Source organism: Pelecanus crispus, chromosome 3 (genome assembly GCF_030463565.1).
Source record: "Pelecanus crispus isolate bPelCri1 chromosome 3, bPelCri1.pri, whole genome shotgun sequence".
Classification (NCBI taxonomy): domain Eukaryota; kingdom Metazoa; phylum Chordata; class Aves; order Pelecaniformes; family Pelecanidae; genus Pelecanus; species Pelecanus crispus.
The window spans coordinates 103,507,553-103,529,200 of NC_134645.1; the positions used below are offsets into that span (position 1 = coordinate 103,507,553).

The window sequence follows — 21,648 nt, forward strand, 5'->3', positions numbered from 1 at the left end:
TTAGTCAGATGAATGTTGTAGTGTAATAATTGCAACAGCAAATTATGCTGTAGGCTACAGTCTTGGAAATATGGAAGGAGTAAGAAAAGTCTCATTTCTATTGGATTTTCTTTTACATTTTCATTCCATTCTGATTTTCTTTTTCAGTGCACCAAAATGTATTTTAAGTGTTATTCATTCATTTTGCATTTAGTTGAAAAATTACAGAAAAAATGGGGGGGGGGGGGGGGGGGGGGAAGGGGGAGGGGGGGAAGCAATCTACATTTAGGAGAGTACACAGCAATTTCTTAAAGTATCTGAGATTCTGTTTTACTGTGACTGCTTTGGCACAGAGGCCCCTGCTCTATTTTTATCTTGCATGCAATCAATTTTAGGACTTCTGAGTAGTAAACTTGTTTAGTTTCACTTATTCTTATTACCCTAATTGTTCAGCATGAGGTTTATTTAAACCATTGAAATATGAGGACATGAATAGCTCATTTATGTTCTCTGCTTTCAATTTGCAAAATCTCCATGACTGTTATTATACTGAAATTTCAATTGTATTTCCATGACTATGTGAAAAATGTTCACCTCTATATGTTTTACCCTTCAGTTATAAAGGTGTTTCCCATTGCTGGTATGTGAAGAATAAGACTGATTTTGTTAAGAGGTCGAATGTGTTGAGATTACTTCATTGCCTCTGGCAAGCACATCTATTCTGGGTTGTCTCAGCACTGTAGACTCGAGTTCATACATTGCATTTATGAAGTCCATAATGTAGAGCTCTGATTTTTCAACTGATTAGTATTCCCATTTTAATTTCAGCATTATTTTTATTAGTAGTACTAGTATTTATCATTTTGATTGATATAGTGCCACTCTACTTGTCTTTGAATTCATCTTCAGAACACTTGATAGAGCTCGCTAGTGCCAGCGATATATATCATCTTCAACAAACTGTTAATATCTAGTTTCTCTTTTTTCTGATCCTGGAGGTATAGCTGAAGAATCCAAGACCAGCTATGATAGCAGGCATACATACTTACAGAAAAATTTAGTGAGAATTTCAGTTTCTAAGCATAAATTATGATTCTGGGAATCCTTGCTCAGCAACAGATTAACTTCCCAGGTACTTCAGTAAGATTCATCTGCTCTTCAGGTTTTCAGCATTGAATAATCCAAATCTAAAGTAATTACAGTTTTTACCCTTTTTGTAGTCAGTAGAGACAAATTGCCATTTGTCTAAGTTACCTAAAATTAATGTACTGAGATGTGTTCCTCTACATCTACTCAGAGCTGCCAGCACCTTAGAACAACATGGGGACTGAGCACAAAACTCATGAGTGTGACTGATGGAAGGCAAGTCCTCCCCCTTACAACACCCTAGAGAGGCTCAACCAGCTCAGCACTCACAAATCCTTGTGAACACACAATGACGGCCCTGTCTGCCACATTTTTAAAAGGAACAAGTAGAGAAGGAGGTGGCAGTAGTACAGATCCAAGTGTAATAGCTGTGATCTGCTTTTAACTTTGGTTAAAATTGCCATTTCTCTGTGACATGATTTAATCACCTTAAATGCTCTTTGCAGGAAAAAAATTAAAATTCATTAAGCCAAACAGGCAGTATGACTAGCCAAGGGCATGAGTCGTACATCTGGAAGGAGAAGGCTTCCCAGATGTATTTCTCTATTTTCTCTCCAGTGTTTCACACGCAGTAAAAGGAGTGGCATTTAAGATTTCCCATGTTAGTTAGCATGTCCTGAGATGTAGGTGTGTAGTCAGTTGCACGCCAGACTGTCTAACCGGAGATCTTCTCTGAACAGAGTGCCATCTGTTTGAGATGGTATTCTGACATGCCCACCCATCCCCATGCATCATTCACAGTGTCCTGATTGCATTCTGGGTCTCAGGTCACTTCAAAATTAAGCTTAGCAGCACTGATTTTTACAGGCTCAGCTTTCTCTTAGCAATAAATTCCTTCAAACAATGAACTAACTTACATACCTAAAGGTTAGTTATCTCACATATCCGTCCCGGGCTCCCTTTATAGTCCTTGGAAAGAAAGTTCTTATTTAGAGAGCAATTCAACTTGTCCTCAAATAGGTGTCAAAAGTATGTGGGATGAATTACCCTCTAAAAATGTTTTATTTCTACCCTGTGATTCTTAGGGGAATCTACCACTAGGTTAGCAGTAGACAACTAGCTTTTAGCCTTCTAAGCTAAGATGATATGGATGTGTGAGAATATATGGATGTGGGCAAGTCACAACAGAAAAGAGGGTGAGATTGCATTTGTAGATTTGTAGAAGCAAACAGAAGAAAATAGTGGAAACTATGTAAGGGCCCCTTTACTGGGAAACACCTGGTTTTACTTAGAGTTACAATTAGAGGTTGAGTTTTATATCCTCGCCTTCTCTGAGGTACAGTACTAATTTTTGTGTACTGCTGGGTGCAGCTAATGAGAAAGGCTACCCTGGTTCTCTGGCGGGAGACATTTTTTTTTGTTCACATATTTGCTGTATTGGGTCTGGCTGAGATGGAGCTAATCTTCCCCATAGCAGCCCTCATAGTGCTGTGCTTTGTATTGGTAGCTAGAAAGGTGTTGATAACACACCAGTGTTTTGGCTACTGCTGAGCAGTGCTCACACAGCATCAAGGCTGTCTCTCCAACATTTTCCCCCCTCACCAGTAGGCTGGGGGTGGGTAAGATCTTGGGAGGGGACACAGCCAGGACAGCTGACCCAAACTGACCAAACAGATATTCCATACCATATGATGTCAGCTCAGCAAAAAAATCTAAGAGAAAGGGGGAGGAAGGGGGGGCATTCATTATTTATGTTTGTCTTCTGGAGCAACTGCTACATGTACTGAGGCCCCGCTTCCCTGGAATTGGCTGGACATCGCCTGATGATGGGAAGTAGAGAACAAAATCTTTATTTTCCTTGTGCTTCCGTTCACAGCCTTTGCTTTTGCTTTTTATTAAATTGCTTTTATCTTGACCCACAAGTTTTTTTCCATCTCATTTTGTCCCCACCTGTCCTGCTGAGGAGCAGAGTGATAGAGCAGCTTGGTGGCACCTGGCATCCAGCCAAGGTCAACCCACCACATTTGCCAAGTACAGAGTTGCATAACACAATTTACTTTGACTTATCGTTGTTTGTGTGTCATGATTGGGCAGTATCAACCCCTTATTCTATACCATCTGTGTCATGCCCAGGTCCTACACTTTCCAACACATTCCAATTAATCACCACCACTTTTCCTGTCTTTTGATATATACATACAGATGTCACTCCCTTAGTCTATGGACCATCCCTCTAAAATGTCCATCAAGTTCATTTAGTCCATGACTTTGGGCTCCATCTGTCATTACAGTCTTTCAGGGCTGGAGAGATGGTGTGTGGTGTTGGATTGTTGCATCCTGAAGCCAGTTCTGGTTCCATCATAGCTCCACTTTGCTTGGTTTCATCAAAGTTCATTCTTGGTTTATCTGAGTGATTCTTACTGTAATACCGTTGATATGGCATATAGCAACCATAGAAGTGATGACATAAAGTATCATATAGCAATTAGTGTGGTACAATTCAGTTCATTGGCTGTTTTTACCGAAAATCAAATTCCCTTGAGGTACACATCGGACTTCGCCATTCTTCCACATCACCCACCAAGTGCACCTGGGTCCTTGAGCAAAAGCAATCCCACAAATGGGTTTACTTTTGCCTGAGGCAGGAATAACCCAGACTGTCTTCCCTACCATATTTTTTATGTCCCACTTACAGGGACTTTATCCCCTGCTACAGTACCTAAAATTTTTGATGGGCAGGGCAGCTCGATTGGCAGATCCCCCAGTGCTGACTAACCAGGTGGCTTTTGCTAAATGTGTACCCCAATGTTTGAATGTCTCACCACCCATTGCTCTCAGGGTAGTCTTTAACAGACCATTGTATCATTCGATTTTCATGGAGGCTTGTGCGTGATAGGGGATGTGATATACCTAGTCAATGCCTTGCTCTTTGGCCCAGGTGTCTATGAGGTTGTTTCGGAAATGAGTCCCGTTGTCTGACTCGATTCTTTCTGGGGTGCCATGTCACCATAAGACTTGCTTTTCAAGGCCCATGATAGTGTTCAGGGTGGTGGCATGGGTTATAGGATATGTTTCCAGACATCCGGTGGTTGCTTCCACCATTGTAAGCACATGGCGCTTGCTTTGGTGGGTTTGTGAGAGTGTGATATAATCAATCTGGCAGGACTCCTCATATTTGTATTCAGCCATTGCCCACCATACCAAAGAGGCTTTAACTGCTTGGCTTGCTTGATTGAAGTGCATATTTCACATTCATGGAGTAGTGTCCGTGGTCAAGTCCACCCCTCCATCATGAGCCCATCTATATGTTGCATCTCTTCTTTGATGGCCTGAAGTGTCATGGGCCAACCGAGCTATAAATAATTTGCCCTTATGTTGCCAGTCCAGATTCACCTGCTGGTTGTTTTGATGTTCTTCAGTGGCCCGACTCTTGAGTACGTGAGCATCTACGTGACATCCTTTCATAAGCAAGTTCTCTTACCCAGGCAGCAATATCTTGCCATAATGTGGCAGCCCAGGTGGGTTTGCCTCTGCGCTACCAGTTGCTTTGCTTCCATTGCTGCAACCACCCCCACAGGGCATTCACCACCATCCATGAGTCAGCAGAGAGGTAGAGCACTGCCCATTTTTCTTGTTCAGTAATATCTAAAGCCAGGTGGATGGTTTTCACCTCTGCAAACTGACTTTATTCACCTTCTCCTTCAGCAGTTCCTGCGACTTGTCATATAGGACACCTTACAGACACCTTCCACCTCCCATGCTTTCCCACAATACAACGGGACCCATCAGTGAACAGGGCATATTGCTTCTCATTTTATGGCAGTTTGTTATACCATAAGGCACTGCACAGCAAAGTGATAACCTTAATCCACCTCCCAGAGGTGATAAACAGCATATAAATACTGATAAACAGTATATACGGCAATTAAGGTGTTAACACATAACACAACTCTGAGAACAAACACAACTCTGAGAGCAAGTAAATCAACATTGTGACCAGTGATTACTAAACATATATAATGAATCCTTATAACAAATTTGTTTTAACATACTCTAGTCAGATCTGTCATTATCTCAACCGTTGAAGCCCCATGTTGGATGCCAAAAAGGATTGTCGTGGTTTAACCCCAGTTGGCAACTAGGCACCACACAGCTGCTTGGTCACCCTTCCCCCCACCCCAGTGGGATGGGGGAGAGAATTGGGAAAAAAAAGTAAAACCCATGGGTTGAGATAAAGACAGTTTAATAGGACAGCAGAGGAAGAGAAAGTTGTAATAATAATAATGATGATGAAACAAGTGATGCACAATGCAGTTTCTCACCACCCGCTGACCAATGCCCATCCCATCCCTGAGCAGCGATCGCTGTCCCCCGGCCAACTCCCCCCAGTTTATATACTGAGCATGACGTCATATGGTATGGAATAGTCCTTTGGTCAGTTTGGGTCAGCTGTCCTGGCTGTGCCCCCTCCCAGCTTCTTGCTGGCAGGACATGAGAAGTTGAAAAGTCCTTGACTAGTGTCAGCACTACTTAGCAACAACTAAAACATCAGTGTGTTATCAGCATTATTATTCTACTAAATCCAAAATACAGCACCAGCTACTAGGAAGAAAATTATCTCTATCCCAGCTGAAATGAGGACATTGTGGTTTTCTTTTTTTTAAAAAAAAGGTCTACATATTTTGCAGTTTGCTACTTTAGAAAGAGTTGGGCTATCTTCTATAAATAATTAATTAGTTTTGACTTCCTTACAATGTATTTTATCATGTACTACCTGGACATATGTAAAATATTGTGAGTAGGGCAGTTTTCATTACAAGTACTTGAATTATTATCCTTCTTGGTTTCCCATAGCTGAAACCTACAATTTTTCAGAGCATGCTGTGAAAATCCTATTTTCTAAGGCTATTCAGAGAAGAGGTGATTTAAACTTGGTGCATTTGAGTGTGGACTGTTGTTGTTTGAAATAGGGTTTTAAGATTAAGTAGGAAATTCATGTTTAAAGAGATCAGATTGTGTTAGATTATGATACCCTTGTTACTGATTATACTTATTATTTTGTTTGTGTTTCTAATATTTGTTTCAGCATCTGAAACTTGGAGAGGCTATGAGTAAATCTAAAATAAATCTTTCTCAATGATATCTTGGGTGTTGAATCAAATTGATACTTAACTTTTTCTCAGGTAGTAAAATATAAGCCTTTTTTCCAATTATGTCCCTTTTTATTTCTACAACCCTTTTTCCCCTGACTATAATTTTCTTTATAAGTGGTAGAGTAGTGCATATTTGCTCCTGAAGTGAGTATTCTCAATGTTAATTTCATGTGCTATTCTGAGATTCTTCTAAGAGTTTTTCCTATCTTCACTTTGTGGGGAAAGACTGGTAAATACTTAAATATGCTCATTTTCAAAGTAGTCTTTTTTTTTAATTGAACAGTATTTTAAAGTTTTCCTTAATTTTTCTTTTCTTTTTTTTTGGTTATTATTTTTTAACTGGAAACTATACTAAAACTCCTCAAAATCATCCATAGTTGTTTATAAACAGTTAGCCCTACTGCAGCTCCAGATGTGTATTTCCATTCCTTTATCTCTGGTTCAGGATGTATCACTGTAAGGCCAGAACAAATCTTAGTCGTTGAAAAGACTCACTTTCCTTTTCCCTGACACAAAGTAAAGAGGTCTTTTTCTTATGTTTTGGAAAGATGTTTTATTAAGAAATACCTGCGATAAAGATACCCTGGCATAAAAACCTAGGCTAGAAATGGTTATCAGTTTGGCTTTGAATATTTCTAATGGTTCCTCTGTTTCATATTTTTTTCAGTTCATCCCCGTAAGCTTTTTCTTCTGAATGGTGGTGGCAGCTACCACGGGGAAAAAGACTCTTCACACAGGAAAAGAGTCTTCCCACCTTCCCAGGCAAACAACCCCAATCCCTAGGATAGCCTTGAGAATCAAACCCCATTAGTATATTTTGGAGTTCAAAGGAACCTGTTTCCCTCAGATCCTGCTTATCTGTGCCCTCAATAACCTCTTCAAAGAACTCTGAAGATTCAGGGAAGCACTTTCTTCCTCTTCACTGAAACTGGGTGGCTTGACCCTATCAACTTTTCATACAAATTTTCTAATACTCTGATGAGCGTAGAGACAGATTCTCCAGTGGTGGACGTTGATCAGGATCAGGCCCAGAGTCGCTTTATCTGAGATATTCCTGCTTGAAAAGCACAGACCTCAATTAAAAGATGTTAGAACTTACACACAGGATGGAAGGTCTAAGTGTTATACACATATATGTGAAGATTTCTCGTGAAATTAATGGAATTGTAGAAATTATAGAAGAAAAAATGTCATATTCAAAACACATATACAAAGCATGGGTAATCATGAGGTGAGGATGCAGCACTTAGATTTTCTAAGAGGACAGGTCTGTTCCTATCAGCATACATATATAGAACATTTATCAATTTAATATGGTTGGTTGGTTGGTTTGTTTTTAGTACAAGGACTAATAGAACTAGAGAGTGCATGAAGGAGTCCGACTCTATTGCTGAGTAAAAGATTGCACTGCATTTGGAGAGGGCATCCTGGGTTCCGGTCTCTGGATTTATACAGAACTGCTCTTGGGAGCACCATCCTCATCACACACAGAGTGCAGAATGTGTGAATTTGAACATCCTCAAACTTATAGCTTCTGGATCATAACAGGGTCTACATGGGAGATGGGTGTTTCACCTCTCAAAATGTGCATTCAAGAAACACTTTCAAACATTAAAGTTGTAGGCTCTGGGGAGCTGAAGGTTAAAGAGAAGAAAAAATGCTCAGTGAGTTTGAGGCACTTCAAGGATGTGAAAGGAGCTATTTTGGATCTCAATTCTAGATGCCTAAAGGCTTGTTTGGGACAAGGGTGTCTGGGTACAATACACCGTATTAAACTTTGAAAAAATGCCAGTATGTACCTTACATAAATAGTTCACCTGTAGGATTAGAAGATAATTCTCATACAGATTGACACAAATAAGAGAACATTATCCAGAAAATACTTTTTCGTTATTAAGGTTATATTGTGCTTTTTTACTCTTGTCTCTCTTTTCCAACCATTCCACTTGAACCATTTGCACTGTATTGACCTGCTCTGAGCCTTTAGGGAGGCTTTTAAAATCTGTAACATGAACCCACAGAAGTGTCAAATATTAACAAGTGTTCTCTGCCCTGCTGGTGCTGAATGTGGATCCACCTCAGGCGTCTAGAAACTGAGAGCGCTAATTTGTAATTGTTGCCTTTCCTGTTCTCTCATATGGTGGGTAAGCATGCTGAAATGTCTTTCCTCTAGCTATCCAACTTTATACAGGAACTTGCATCACCCTTAGCTTCACAGTAGCAGGGTCCCGCCCAGTAGTATACTAATCGATGTGACTAACATCTGTCTCCGGTGGTTCATTGCTTCTCTCATCCTGTCCCCAGAAGCAAGATTGTGTATTTAGCTATATAATGTTAAATATATCACTGTAGTCTGAAGGGGTATGAGTTTAACTGTACTGTTTGATATGAGTTTATACTAATGAAGGCAAGTCAAACTGGTGCGCTTCCACCTGAAATGGAAGATGATGAGGTTTGTGTGGACTTCTGATTCTGGGAGACGCCATTCCCTACTCTCAAGTGGGACTCTCCCTCCTGCCCAGAAAAGCTTTCCCTTACTGCAAGATGACGTGGGTGCCTGAGAAGTGGAGCCGCCATCCGAAGTCCTGTCCTTCCTTCAGGCCACACAGCACCCCAGGGGTGAAGTCTTCCACCTGGCATCCATGCTCACCCTCACTGCTGGGTAGAAGACCAGAAGGACAGGCAAATGTAATGTGCTTGAGCTAAGGAGACATAACTGAATGCTTCCTCCTTTGAATGTTTTCTTTAAATTAGGGGTACCAGTGAAGTTCAAGTTCAATACCATTATGGAGTTTAATTAGCAGAAATAATGAAGTACCAAACTAACACTGTACTTTATGTGGTTATGATAGTGTACCAGAGTGATTATTTATTGGACTGCTGTTATTTTGGAGCTGCCTCATGCTGTCCCTTCTACCCCAAGCTAACTAAACTTTGCATAGCTTGTGGGGGGGGAAAAAATTGCCTTCTCCTGTAATTAACATTGAGTTAAAGATTTTTAAGGTCCCTATGTCCTGTAGCACTTCCTATAACAGGAAAATTTTCTTGTCACTATGAAGTGTTTTGTTTCTATTTAACTAAAAATATTGGCTCACAAAATTCATAGAGAAAAAAAAAGTGCTTCCATACAGCATTTCTTGCCTATTCTGTTGTCCTGTCGTATGAAAAGAACATATCAAAAGTCATCCCCTGGATTATCTCTTTATTTATTTAATGTCTGGTTCCTGAGCACTCTTTGGTTTAGAGGCAGCCCATGGCTCCCTCAGTAGAAGATCAGGCATTAGATGAGCTGAACCACCTTCAGAAGTCACTTGTGTCTTCCTAGCTTAGGCAGACTGAGATTTGTCTGAGCCCTTCAGTTAGATGGGAGGAACCTGTGTTAAAGTGTTCATTAACTTGTCACGGAAAAGCATGCCTTTAAAAAGAGTGGGATGCTCAATGAAGGAAAACGTGCTTACTATAAGTCATTTATATAAATCATAACCCATTACTTCCTTCACAAACATGCACAAATATTGTTTCTCATAGGTTGTTTGGTTTTGGGCTTTTTTAAATAGACTGAATATTATGATCTTAATAACATTCTTAATAATGTTGTACAGTCAATATATTTTTCCTGCCATTTGTTCATTTCACCTATAGGTATTTATGGAACCATTTATATAACAAATTGCTAGGAAATTATTGTTTTCATTATCATTCATGAGTATTCTACATAGATCCCACTGAAGCACTGTGGTTTGGACAATACACCACAGTTTATCAATGAATAAGCTGAGTTCTTAAATGAGTAACTGATTTCTTTACCCTTGCAACCTACAGGTTGTTCTTCACAATTCACAATTCTCATCAGTAATCTGCGTGTTTTACATAATACTGGGCAACCATAGCATGCATATGTTGATGCAAGTTACTTTTACAGCTTGATAATATGCTTCGATTTATCACTCTTCTAAGCTGTGGTGTTCTATTTTTCCCTTAGGGATACGATGATGGATATGGGGGTGAATATGATGATCCAAGCTATGAGGCATACGAAAACAGTTATGCCACCCAAACACAAAGGTAAACATTTGTACTTTTACATTAATTTTTCAAAGAACACTTTTTTTCTTTTAGCTTTTCATGTAGATTTCCTGTTTTATTTTCCACATAAAGTTCTACCACAAAAAAAGCTGTCAAAAAGTAATAACGGCAGTCAGAGTTTATATACAGAATTCTTTAGATGAAGCAAAAATGCAATCAGCTATACTTTTAAAATTGGTGCAAGTGAAGTGCATTTTTTAAAAAAAAGCAAGTGATTACACCATTTTCCTATCTGATGTCATTCTCAACTTGTTTAAGCATTTTTTTTTTCCTTTACTAGTCAAAGTTGTCAAGGGTATCTCATATTTATGGCTTTTCCAATGTTTTGGGAAAAAACGGGAAGAAATAATAATAAAAAAAATGATGGTTCATCCACCATCAAGGTAAACTATAGAATGGAATGGCATGCCTGAAGTAAGGCTGAAACTATCTGCTTTCAGCCAGTTACTTTCTCAGCAACTCTCAGAATTGATAAAAGCAACCAAGTTTGGAAATTTATTTTATGTACTTACTGTGTGTGATAATGGGGAAAATTATATTCACATCTTCTATGATTTGTGTCACTAAAATGAGGCAACAAAATGATCACTTGTTATGTACTCATACACCACACGCACTCGTATATTAATTCGACAGTTGGTCCATGTTTATTAAATACGGAATGTCATCTTTTTCACAGTTAAGCTGAAGGATAAAAGGGTGCTTCAGCCAATTATTCAGAAAATGTTCTTATGGGTTGCGTGTAAGTACATGTAAGATTGTGCAAAGGCAAATGAAATTTTAACAAGAAAAGACACATATTTTCACTGAGTTAGTGTGATTCTCACTGAGCAAGAAAGCAATGTATACATACAGAGTTCTGCACTCAAAAGACCAGAGGACTTTAAACTTGCTTTTAGTTTAACCTTCTTTTATGTTGAATGCTTTGCTGATGAAAATGCCTGTCAGAATTACGTTCAGCTCCAGAACTGCTGTAGTGAGTGGCACTTGAGCTGATAAAAAATACTTTGTAAGTATTTTTATAACCAGTGAAGTATATTTAAAAGGATTTGTCAAACCTAAATGTGAACCCCATCAAGTATACTTTAACAACACTTTTAAGTAATTATACATTACTAGCTGCACCCATCATGTCATTGTGTAGGTAGATGTTCTTGTTGTCAAATGTACTCCAATTTTTTTGAAAAGAATTCAGCCCATCTTTTGCTACAATAGTGAATTGTCACAGGAGATATTGCCTCCGGTGTAAAAATAATAATTAGTTGGAAGTCTCTCTGCTATGACATTGCTTTATATCATCTGAATTAACCTGTAATTTCTTTGCAAGTTGATGTCCCAGGCAACTAAATGACAAATATATCAAGTTTATGAGGAGTGTATTATAATCCAGCTAGAACTGTCAGTGATAATTTGACTCAAGAAAGAAAACTTATAAAGATTCACATAATTTTGTCAATTAAACAGCTATTAAGTTTAGTTGTCAGATACGTTTTCTACCAACGTGAGCTACCTCCAGGATACCTAATCTATTTAAGATCTGCAACTAAAACATTTCCTTTTGTAATATAAGGCAGGACATGCAATCATACTTATCCACATTGAACAGCGCTGAATACCGCAAGTAGTGTATTGATTTCAAAGACAGCACTTTTGGAACAACACACTTCTCATTTCAAAGATTTAAAGAACAAATGGACCATTAGATATACAATTTGGATTTCTGTACCTTATTGGCCATTTAGCTTCACAGAAATGCCTCCCTACTGAGCCAAAATAATACAATACAATGAAACAGTATGACCAAAATATTTAGTTAGATGTATATATCAAAATGTTTTCTCCCAATCTCAGATCTTGGTTATTAGTATACTCCAATTACATGAGCAAGACATGTGCACACCTAACAAAGAAGATAGGTAGTACTACTTCAAAGTACTTATTCATCTCACCCAGTGTGTGATTGACAGGAAAAAAAATAACAAAAATTTGTAGAAAATGTCTGTGTTCAATGAGAAAAATATCATTACTGCCTTCTGCAGGGACTGACTGAAATTCTAAAGCATGAGACAAGAAAAAATTGTAGCTAGTGGCTTAATGCAGAGCACCAAGATTTCTGTTCATGTTAAGGGTAGGGTTTCCACTCAGTTTTTATGGCTCATTAAGGAATCAAGATGGAAATTCTTAGAGAAGGTACAAACTCTTGTCTGACTGTCTGTCTCACCATGCATGTTCACCGAGCCTTACTCTCTTGATTGCTTCAAGTAGAAGAATGTGTTGGGGCAGGAGGCACGGACAGACGAGATGGGGTGGATGGTCTGAATGCAAGCTGAATACAGTGTGCTTTAGAGCAGAGCACATAGTAAGTCATGCCTTGTTCCCCTACTCGCCCAATCCACAGAGTGAAGACAGTATTTGGGCAGGCTGCCACCACCACCCCTGTTACCTATACCTGTGTCTTCCAGACCTTATATCTACTTCCCATATGCTCACCAGAGGCTTTCTGCCCATATATATTCCTTCTGGGGACCCTTAATCCTTCATTGCCCAAGAGGTCTGCTTTAGACTATTTTATAAATTAGGCTCTGCCAACAGCAGAGAAAATGAGCACGCTATTAACATACACCACTGTGCTACAACAGAGGATTATGATTCAATAGAAGGACCACCAAAGGTACCAAGCCCCAAGACAATCCAGGTGCAAGCAGAGATAAATGCTGTACTTTTGTGCACAGTTATCTGAAGATTTGTACTAAAGGTCAGGGACAGTGTTACAGGCCCAGCAATACATTTTGTGTAGGCCCTTCTCTAATGAACTCTACCACTGCCACCTTTCCAGACAGAGAGCTCTGTCCTTCATGACAGCAGTCTGATTTTTAGGCTGAAAATAGGGGGATGGGGTCACTTGCGGAAGAGACCGTGACAGAGCCTTGGGATCAGACTGGAATGAAACCCACAATAAGCCTGTGTGGCTGGATGAGCTAAGAGGCACCTCAAGAGCACTTTGAAATGGAGACAATAAGCAACTTGAAGAAAGAGAACAGCAGGACCCTCACTATGGTAAGTGCCACCTGTACCTTATTATGTCTGGGGAGACTTATTTTAGGAAGTAGAGAATTATGGGCTATGACAAATACAGTCTGCATTGCATGAGGTATGTCTTGCTTTAACTAACAGAAGCTGTATTTCTAAAGCCACCTTTTTTCCTCCTTGTCTTCCTGTCCCATAATGACAACCCAGAACACAGGGCAGAACCTCAGGACAAAGATTTAAATGAACAGCTGGCTGCCCTTCCCAACTGTGCCTATAACCATTATTTAGAAGACTCCATGAAAGACTACAAGTTTAGCAAGGATATTTAGAAACCCTGCTCATTGTAGAAATTTGTTCATACTGATGTCAAAATACAGTTTTTAAGGTAATTAGAATGAAAGCTTTGTTTGCTGCCAAAAAGAACAAGGAAACCACCATTTCAGTGGGCAGGAGAAAACCTCAGATCTGGCATACTTCCCATGGGCAATGTTGCACTACACTTCGAATTTCTCAATGAAACCTCTTTTTCCTCTCTCCTCCTGTCCCCTCCATACAGTGTGAAGATGACTTTCAGTGATAAGTACATCTGCCTGTCCAGACACACCAAGAGATATTCAGTAGTTGTTAAGTTTATATACTACTCCCTAGGCACTTGGAAGTCGGGCAGAGAACACTCAAACCCTTTCTGCCAGCTGGATTTACCTCCTGAACCTCTAGTCTGACAACTTTGGTTAAAAATATAAATCCTAGACATGCTATTCAGAAGTCAAAATCCCTTTCTGAATATGATTGCCATCCCTGCTTCTCTCCATTGCCTGTTCACATGTGTCAGTGGTGAGGCACAGAAGGGAGTTAAGGGAAAGAATTACCCTGATGTTCTTAAGCAGCAGCATCTCGTCTCAGCAACCAGTTTTCCACTCCCCTTATACTTGGTACTTAAAAACTAGTTAAGAAGTATATTCTGGTTGTCTAACAGAATTTTGGCATTAAACAAACTACCACTGTGCAGTGTTTAGCTAGACTCAACCCTCACCTGTGAGCCATTCTATCAGATGCTGCCCAATTTCCATTGCTAAGGTAGATGTCGGTCCTGTGCAGGCCTGTAGAGGTATGCTGCTGGTCCACTTTTTGGTGATTCTTAGCAGCTCAAGCACACTGATATTCTCAATGGCTTCTTACCTTCAAACCATGTTGGAACATGTGGTGGCAACCATTCTTCCTTTCCATTCCCAGTCAGATATTGATTTAAAGAAATAAATATGATTTTTACAGAGCGACAAGCAAGTTCATAAAACAAAACTCCAAAATGATAGAAGTATCAATTTCTAACTCAGCTGTAACACAGAAGGTGTAGGAGATTCCTATTAGTTTTCAAAATATAATACACTTTTTGATTTTCTTAACAGGAAATTTTAAGTCTCTTGAACTACCACCAATGTCCAGGATTCATGGGCTGAGAACACTAGATCACCAGGAGAAAAGGAGGAAAAGTTTTGTGAGAGGATCTACAAGATCTACCTCTGGTTACTCAAAGGTTGGTAGGGGATCAGACTGTATCACATGCAAAGTGTGGCCAAACTCCTCAGCCAAGACCAACAGAATAATTTTGTGGATCAGCTGCTGATGAACCAGCTGAGAACCGTGATGGCCAGCAGAGCCATCTTCAGCTCTGCTACCACATCTATAGTCATCTCCATTGACCTTTGTGTCTCTGCCAGCACCAGCAGTTTCATTTCAAAGGTACCATGTCTCACAGCCAAAAGAGATACTAAGGAAATCTGGGACTGACTGGCTGGTCATGGGACGAACCAGGAAGGGCATGTTCTGTTTAATCTACTTGTGCACAATTGTCCAACCATATGTAGTGTAAACAATGGTGCCTGACAGGGGGAAGCAAAGGAAATCAATGATTGTCCGTTGAAGCTTAAAATTTGGGTTTGATATAATTTCCCTGTTCCACAGTGCCTGGCATGAACACTCACACATCAATCAGTTCTGTTTTTTGAGAACAGGTAGTTGGTATATTGGTCATGGCTTCCAGGGCTGGTTGGTTGTCTTGTTCTGTCTGGCTTTTGTTAAAAACGTAGTTCATCTGAAAAATGAGTTGCTGAGTGGGTGCTTACTAAAGAAAGAAGAGTCTCTGACTGACTCCCATCCTAGGCTGGAAATAGACTTGCAAATATCAGAAAACTTGTAACATACTGACAAGAATAATAAATAATTCAGTGATAAAGATAGATGGAAATAGTGCAAAACATTACTGATACAGATGCCATCCCACAGTGACACAGGCCTTCTTATGACATATCTTCATTATGCTGTGACTGCAAGATCACTTAGGTAAAGGGCATTTCTCTTGCCTGCCTGGACCCAGCCTCACTAATGACAGTAACCCAATTTTAGGGCCTTGAAGCAATTCTTGGCAAAATATTTACTGTTAGTCTTGCAAATATTTTATGTAATGCTATAGGCAACAGTCCTCTGGATGCACATTCCATACTGATATGCAGATAATTTTGGGACAATGACTTCTTTTTAGTCTCGTCTAACGCACAATGCAAACCCATCCTGCATCTGCTAAGCAAACAACCAAACTTCTGTTTCTGATGCAGAAATGCATGTTATAGGTCATGTCACCTCTGAACTGCCTCTCTAAGAAGTTAATGGTAATACAGAATCTAAATTTTAACATAAAGAAAGATGGCATTAATATATCTGAAATAATTCTTCATTATCTGAAGACTTACACACGTTGTGTTAGATAACTACCAAAATGAAATTGTCTTAGAGGACTGAAGAGGAGAGAAAGGAAAGGTGCAATATCAGAGAATTTCAAACTGACTGGAATAGCTTTCATCTAACTGAGTTACATTTACTTCAAAAGATATAGTTATCTGTGGTTCATACCTATAGCTGTGCTGTCATGTGTAAAGTCCCATCGGGCTCCTGTTTCTCAATGCTAGTAACACAAATATAATAAGAAAAACAAGTTTCAGGGCATACGTGCTGCCTATGTCTGCTTTCCTGATATGACAGATAGTTGCTATGACCATATCAATGTAGTAGTATCCCAGTAACTATATGTTCATAGCAATACCTATGAATTCAACCAGTAATAGGCTCTGCAATTCTGATTCACGTTCTTGTAATGACTCAGATGCACTGAAAATTTCAAGAGCATATTCAACCATTGAGATTGAATATATTACAAGTTATTGTCTTTGAAAAGAAACTTTGTTTTCCTGGTTATTTTGTTTCTATTGTTAAGTTCATGCTATCTACTACACAACTTGTGTTTACAGCTCTTTTTTCTGCACTGTGGGCTGCTAGTACAGGGGATTTAGGGATCACTTACTTATTTCTGATCTGATATGCAGGAATATAATATGGACAACAGTTCAGGCCATGTCACTTATGTGGCTTATGGTACTGCACTTCAGTGCAGAGACATGCTGCACAATAATTTAGGAAGTAAAGCAAAGAATATTTTATCCAGTTGAATCTCCAGGAATTATTTACATCAGCAGTGTGTATTTTCCTGAACTCCAGTTCATCCTGGTTACCCTTGCTTGACCTCCAGGTATCAAGACTTTGTATGTACATCTGTTTCCAAAGATGAGTTCTTCACAGTGTTGCAAGTAAAACAACACTTTCAGACTAGTACGCCTGTAAAGACAGCAGTGCATATTTCTGCTGGGCATACCTGTTCTTTCATGGACCCTACCCAATGGACTGTTTTTCTCTCCAAGCTCCTTTTGCATTCAGCAAAAAATGATGGCCTTATGTTTCAGTAACAGAAATTTAGTATTAACATTAAGAGGGAGTGAAGAATAGTAACACAGGACCAGAGTGCTTGGTAATCTCCATCACCATAGCTTTTAAAACCACATTAGACAAATTTCAGTAAAGAATCATGTAAATAAATTTGTGTGCTTATCAGTACATGAAATGATCTAGGTGACATCTTAAGGTCCCTTCTAGCTCTATTCTCTGTTACCATTTCCCCTTTTTGTTCATGCATGACTAGGTTTACTTCAAGGTAACAACACAGGATAATCTAATTGGACTAAAGAAGCTGTGGAGTTTTTATGACTGATAGAAATCCTTTTAGGAGCAATTAAAGTAAATCTGATGTTTCAACCACTAAAAAAGTAAATGTATTTTTAAGAGAGTAGGATACTGACTTTCATATGTTTTTCATGTTGTACTAAATTACAGTAAATAATTCTAGTTCATTCCTTCAAGATGATCTCATAATAAAGATATCAGCTCTTAATTTTTCACAGGTAGCATTTTCATCTAGATACACAAATGTACACGGACAGAAGACTATAATACATCTCATAATACAGTACAATGCAGCACTGGATGAACTTTCTGTTTTAGACTGTGTCCTTACTTATGCTGAAAAGGGGCAAATTCGTTAGCGGGGAAAAAATCTTAGATACAAAAGTATCAAGAGACTGAAGAGTTATATTAATTTTATTTGCCACTACAAAGGAAATTAATATCATGGGCAACTCATGTAAAGCATAAACTACCTTAGATGCTACTTCTAGTTTCAAGGATTGAGGTAGACTTCTTACAACAGTGCCAGGGTAGATACAACAATAGTTAGTGCAAATTACAACTCAAAACCTGTTTTGTCAGTCTTCTGGCTGACATCTGTAGTAATGAGAAGAGTAAATAAGTCTGGCACAATTCTGCAAGAATGAACTGCGAAAAACCTTCTGCTGTGGATCTAAGGGACAGATAGCAGCAGCATTCAGATTGCTGATAGCTTTTACTGATCTAATAGTTGTCTTGGAGCCAGCCAGTTTAGAGGCCACCTTTGTCCTTGTAAGGAATGTAACAGCATAAATTCATTAGCATCAGTGTAAAGTCTAGAAATCCAAGTAGCTGATCAGCACGTTACTGTGCTAGGGTTGTACAACTGAAAAGGTTATGCGTTCTTCAAAGATCTTTGAGTCAAAATTCCTGAAAAGGTTCTACTTGCATGACAGAAATTACTCTTATATTCCATTTTGTGCAGAACCTTTTTTGATAAATTTTTGAAGAAAAACTTCATTTGAAAACTTCTCAAAATCTAATTAGAACAGTTACTTGAGAAAACCATTGCTACTAAAAAATGGCTGTTGTACAGCATGTAAGTTCTGATACCTATTTCTGGATTCAGTCTTCAAATGACAGCTATTGGTTTTCTTACCTGCTGATAGACATTTGGGGAGGGGGGAGAAGCCTGGCAGACTTCTAGTAAGTTCCTATCACTTGCCAATGTCTCTAGTGTGTTTGTACCTTCCACTTGCAGTGTAGTTCAGTGTTCCCTGAGGTGTCCAAATATCTACCCTCCCTCCAATTGAATCCCCAGCTATAATGCTCTAGAGGGATTTCCAAGCAAAAGATGGCAGAAATGCTCAGGGTAAAAATAAGATCTTTGGCTGTTTAATTGAATACCAAAGATCTAGGGAGCAAATATTTCTAAATAGTCTTAAGACAAGGACTTAGAGTTGCTGTTGAGAAACTCACAGTCACATTCACATATTCTCTTTACTAATGTGTTGCTGAGCAGCTTTGCTAACAGACATTTCTCAGATTCATATGTTCTGATGCATTCAGAAGGAAAACACTGAGAGAAGTCAATGATCTTCCTTGAATGTAGAATGAGCCTAGTAAATGCTTAAAGCAACGATCAGGTACATTTATTTAATCAGTCGGTCCCACTGTTTTGGACTACTTGCTTTGTAAAAAGTTCCTGCAGACTCATGGAGAGAACTATCCAGAGTTAAATGAAACAATTTTGTCCTTAGTTTAAAAATGATGGCTAGACAGGACTGTGAATAATCATTAATTTATTTAGTAGATTATCACATGGTTAAATCTTTTGGTGGTATGATCGGACCTTTAGTCACTTCTCTCTCACTATCAAAATTTTACTATATAGTAAACTATATAGACACATAAATATAAACCAAGCTGCAATAGATAGAGTGGTTACACTGGTTCTTTGTAAAATGGGATATTCATTATTATTTTCTCTGCTATACACACTCTCACTTTTTAACCAGTATGCATTGTATTTATACTTTGTCATATTTCATTTTGGCTTTGTGCTTATATCCACCTGTTCATAAATAAAGATTTCCCTGTATTTTATTTCCAACCTGTTGAAATCAATCAAGCCAGGAAGCCTAGAATATGACATTTTATGTATCTTCACAGCAATCCACTTACAGCATTCATCATCAGAAAATGTTTTCAAATGCCACTTCTCATTTATTTGATTCAATGAGCAAAATGGAATCAAATTTCATTACTCTGAAGTAGAGAAAAGTTTTTCCTCTAAAACTGGATAAGATTACTACAATTCTGCATCATTCCCTTTGCAAATACTGTGCCTGCAGACATTTCGTATTATATTCTGAAATACTGTCATAATTGTGTGTCTGTGAGAAAAGTACAGCGGAATGGAGAATATTTGAACAGAAATCCCCATGTGTCTGTGGTTGTAGCAAATACATGGATACATGGAAGATTGGTTTCTATTTCAGATTTTGCGAAAAGTCCAGAACCCAAAGTCATCTTGCAATCATGATGACTCTCTACTCCTGTGCTTGTATAACTCCACTGGCTTATTTATTTATTTTTTTTTAATTCAGATTTGCAGTAGCATGAAATCAAACATAGGAAAATGCTGGCAACAGATGAGATCTAGTTTAACTTCAGGCATGTTGCAAGCTACAAAATAAATCCAGGGAGTATTGTAATGGAAACATTCTTCTCTGTTAAAAATATTGGATATAATCAAAGAAGCTTTCAGAAAAAGGGAGTCTTTATCCACTAAAATGTTCACCATATTATTCCATTAGTTCTAAAGATCTGTTCAATAAAGGACTAAATTTGTGATTTATGGCTAAATCCTACAAGAAGTTCCTTTATTCAAAAGACTTCTCATCTTTCCTATAGATATAATGCTCTGTTAAGTAGAGATGTTCCAGTAAGTTGCAGATTCCTAGGAGGATTATTTTTTGTTCACATATTTCCACTATGAAATATTATTAAATATTATTTTATCAAAATTACATATATTGCAATTCGTGTGAATGCAAATCTTGCTCACCTGTCTTCTAAACAGAAGCACACTGCTTTGTGTAAATAGCTTTTCTTTGATTGCCAACTATGTGTTAAATCCTGCTGGCTCCCTCCCTCCTGTAGGAGGAAGAAGCATTACAAATGCAGTCTTACATAAAACAACTGTAGTAGCGTTAGACAGGATCCTGTTAGCATAGGGGCTGAGTATTTGGTTGTATCAGTTGTCGATGTTTAAAGTTGTAAACTCTGAGGATTACTCAACAGAAATTATATTGAGAAAGAGGGAGATAGTGGGAGATATGAGACCAAGACCTCAAAGGATCCATTTGAGGAAGTGAAAAAGAATGAGAGTTGTCTAAAATATTGAACTCCACCTCTAGGGATCCTTGTGAATTATCCTGGGTGTTAGCTTGACTCAAGAATCTGTTGACTGAAGCTAACCCAGACCGGGGTATAAAGAGTGCCAAAGTTTCATTTATCTGTATCTGTCTAAAGTATAGATACTGATTGCAAGCTGACAAAGGCCGGGAATCCCTCTTCAAAGACTGCCAATCCTGAAACACAATATTGGTTCACTCTCACACTGTTGAGTGCCACAACACAAAGAAGGAAGTCTCTCAAAAGTTATTTTGACTTCTTCAAAGGCTAGCGTGGAAGTTTTTCATCTGTTTGGTTATGAACCTGAACTGTGGAACTTCACTGGCATCACCTGAATTTCTAGTTTGGACCAATTCAAGTATTTCACTAAAGAAGCCTGACTGTTATTTAATGGCTGAGCTATAACTGCAAGGTTGATCAAAAGCCTCTTTTCAAAATTGACTAGCTCTTTCCCAAACATTTTCTGATAAAAGATTCCTATGATATTCCAGAATATACACTCCCAGTTAACAAGTGCGACCATTAAGAAAGAAAAATAAGAAATAATAATATCTTCACATAAAAAAAAAAATCTGTTAAATCTGGCTCAACAGGTCATAATCAAAGGCTTTCAGCTTCTTAGGATCTTTCAGGATAAACTACAGAACACACTTCACCTATATGGATTCACGTGTTAGCAGTGTTTAAAGCAGATGAACCCTTTCTCGCACCTTTCAGCTTTGGCTTTAGTGGACCCATTGTATGTTTGCAACCACATTTTGTGCTCCACAGTTAGAGAATAAAAAGCTAGATGTATCTCTCAGCAAGTAAAAGCAAAGAACAAAAAGAAAGGAAGAAAAAAAAAAAA

At 38.6% G+C, this 21,648-nt stretch overlaps 1 protein-coding gene across 2 annotated transcripts in view; it reads left to right on the plus strand.

Annotated features, from left to right (window-relative positions):
* Window positions 1–21,648, plus strand: part of KHDRBS2 (KH RNA binding domain containing, signal transduction associated 2) — a 466,021-nt gene that overhangs the window by 423,517 nt on the left and 20,856 nt on the right. For both annotated transcript variants that reach the window (XM_075707793.1, XM_075707794.1), the window contains one exon: window positions 10,201–10,283. In XM_075707793.1, the coding sequence (XP_075563908.1) occupies window positions 10,201–10,283 (83 nt within the window). The remainder of the gene's footprint in view (window positions 1–10,200; window positions 10,284–21,648) is intronic.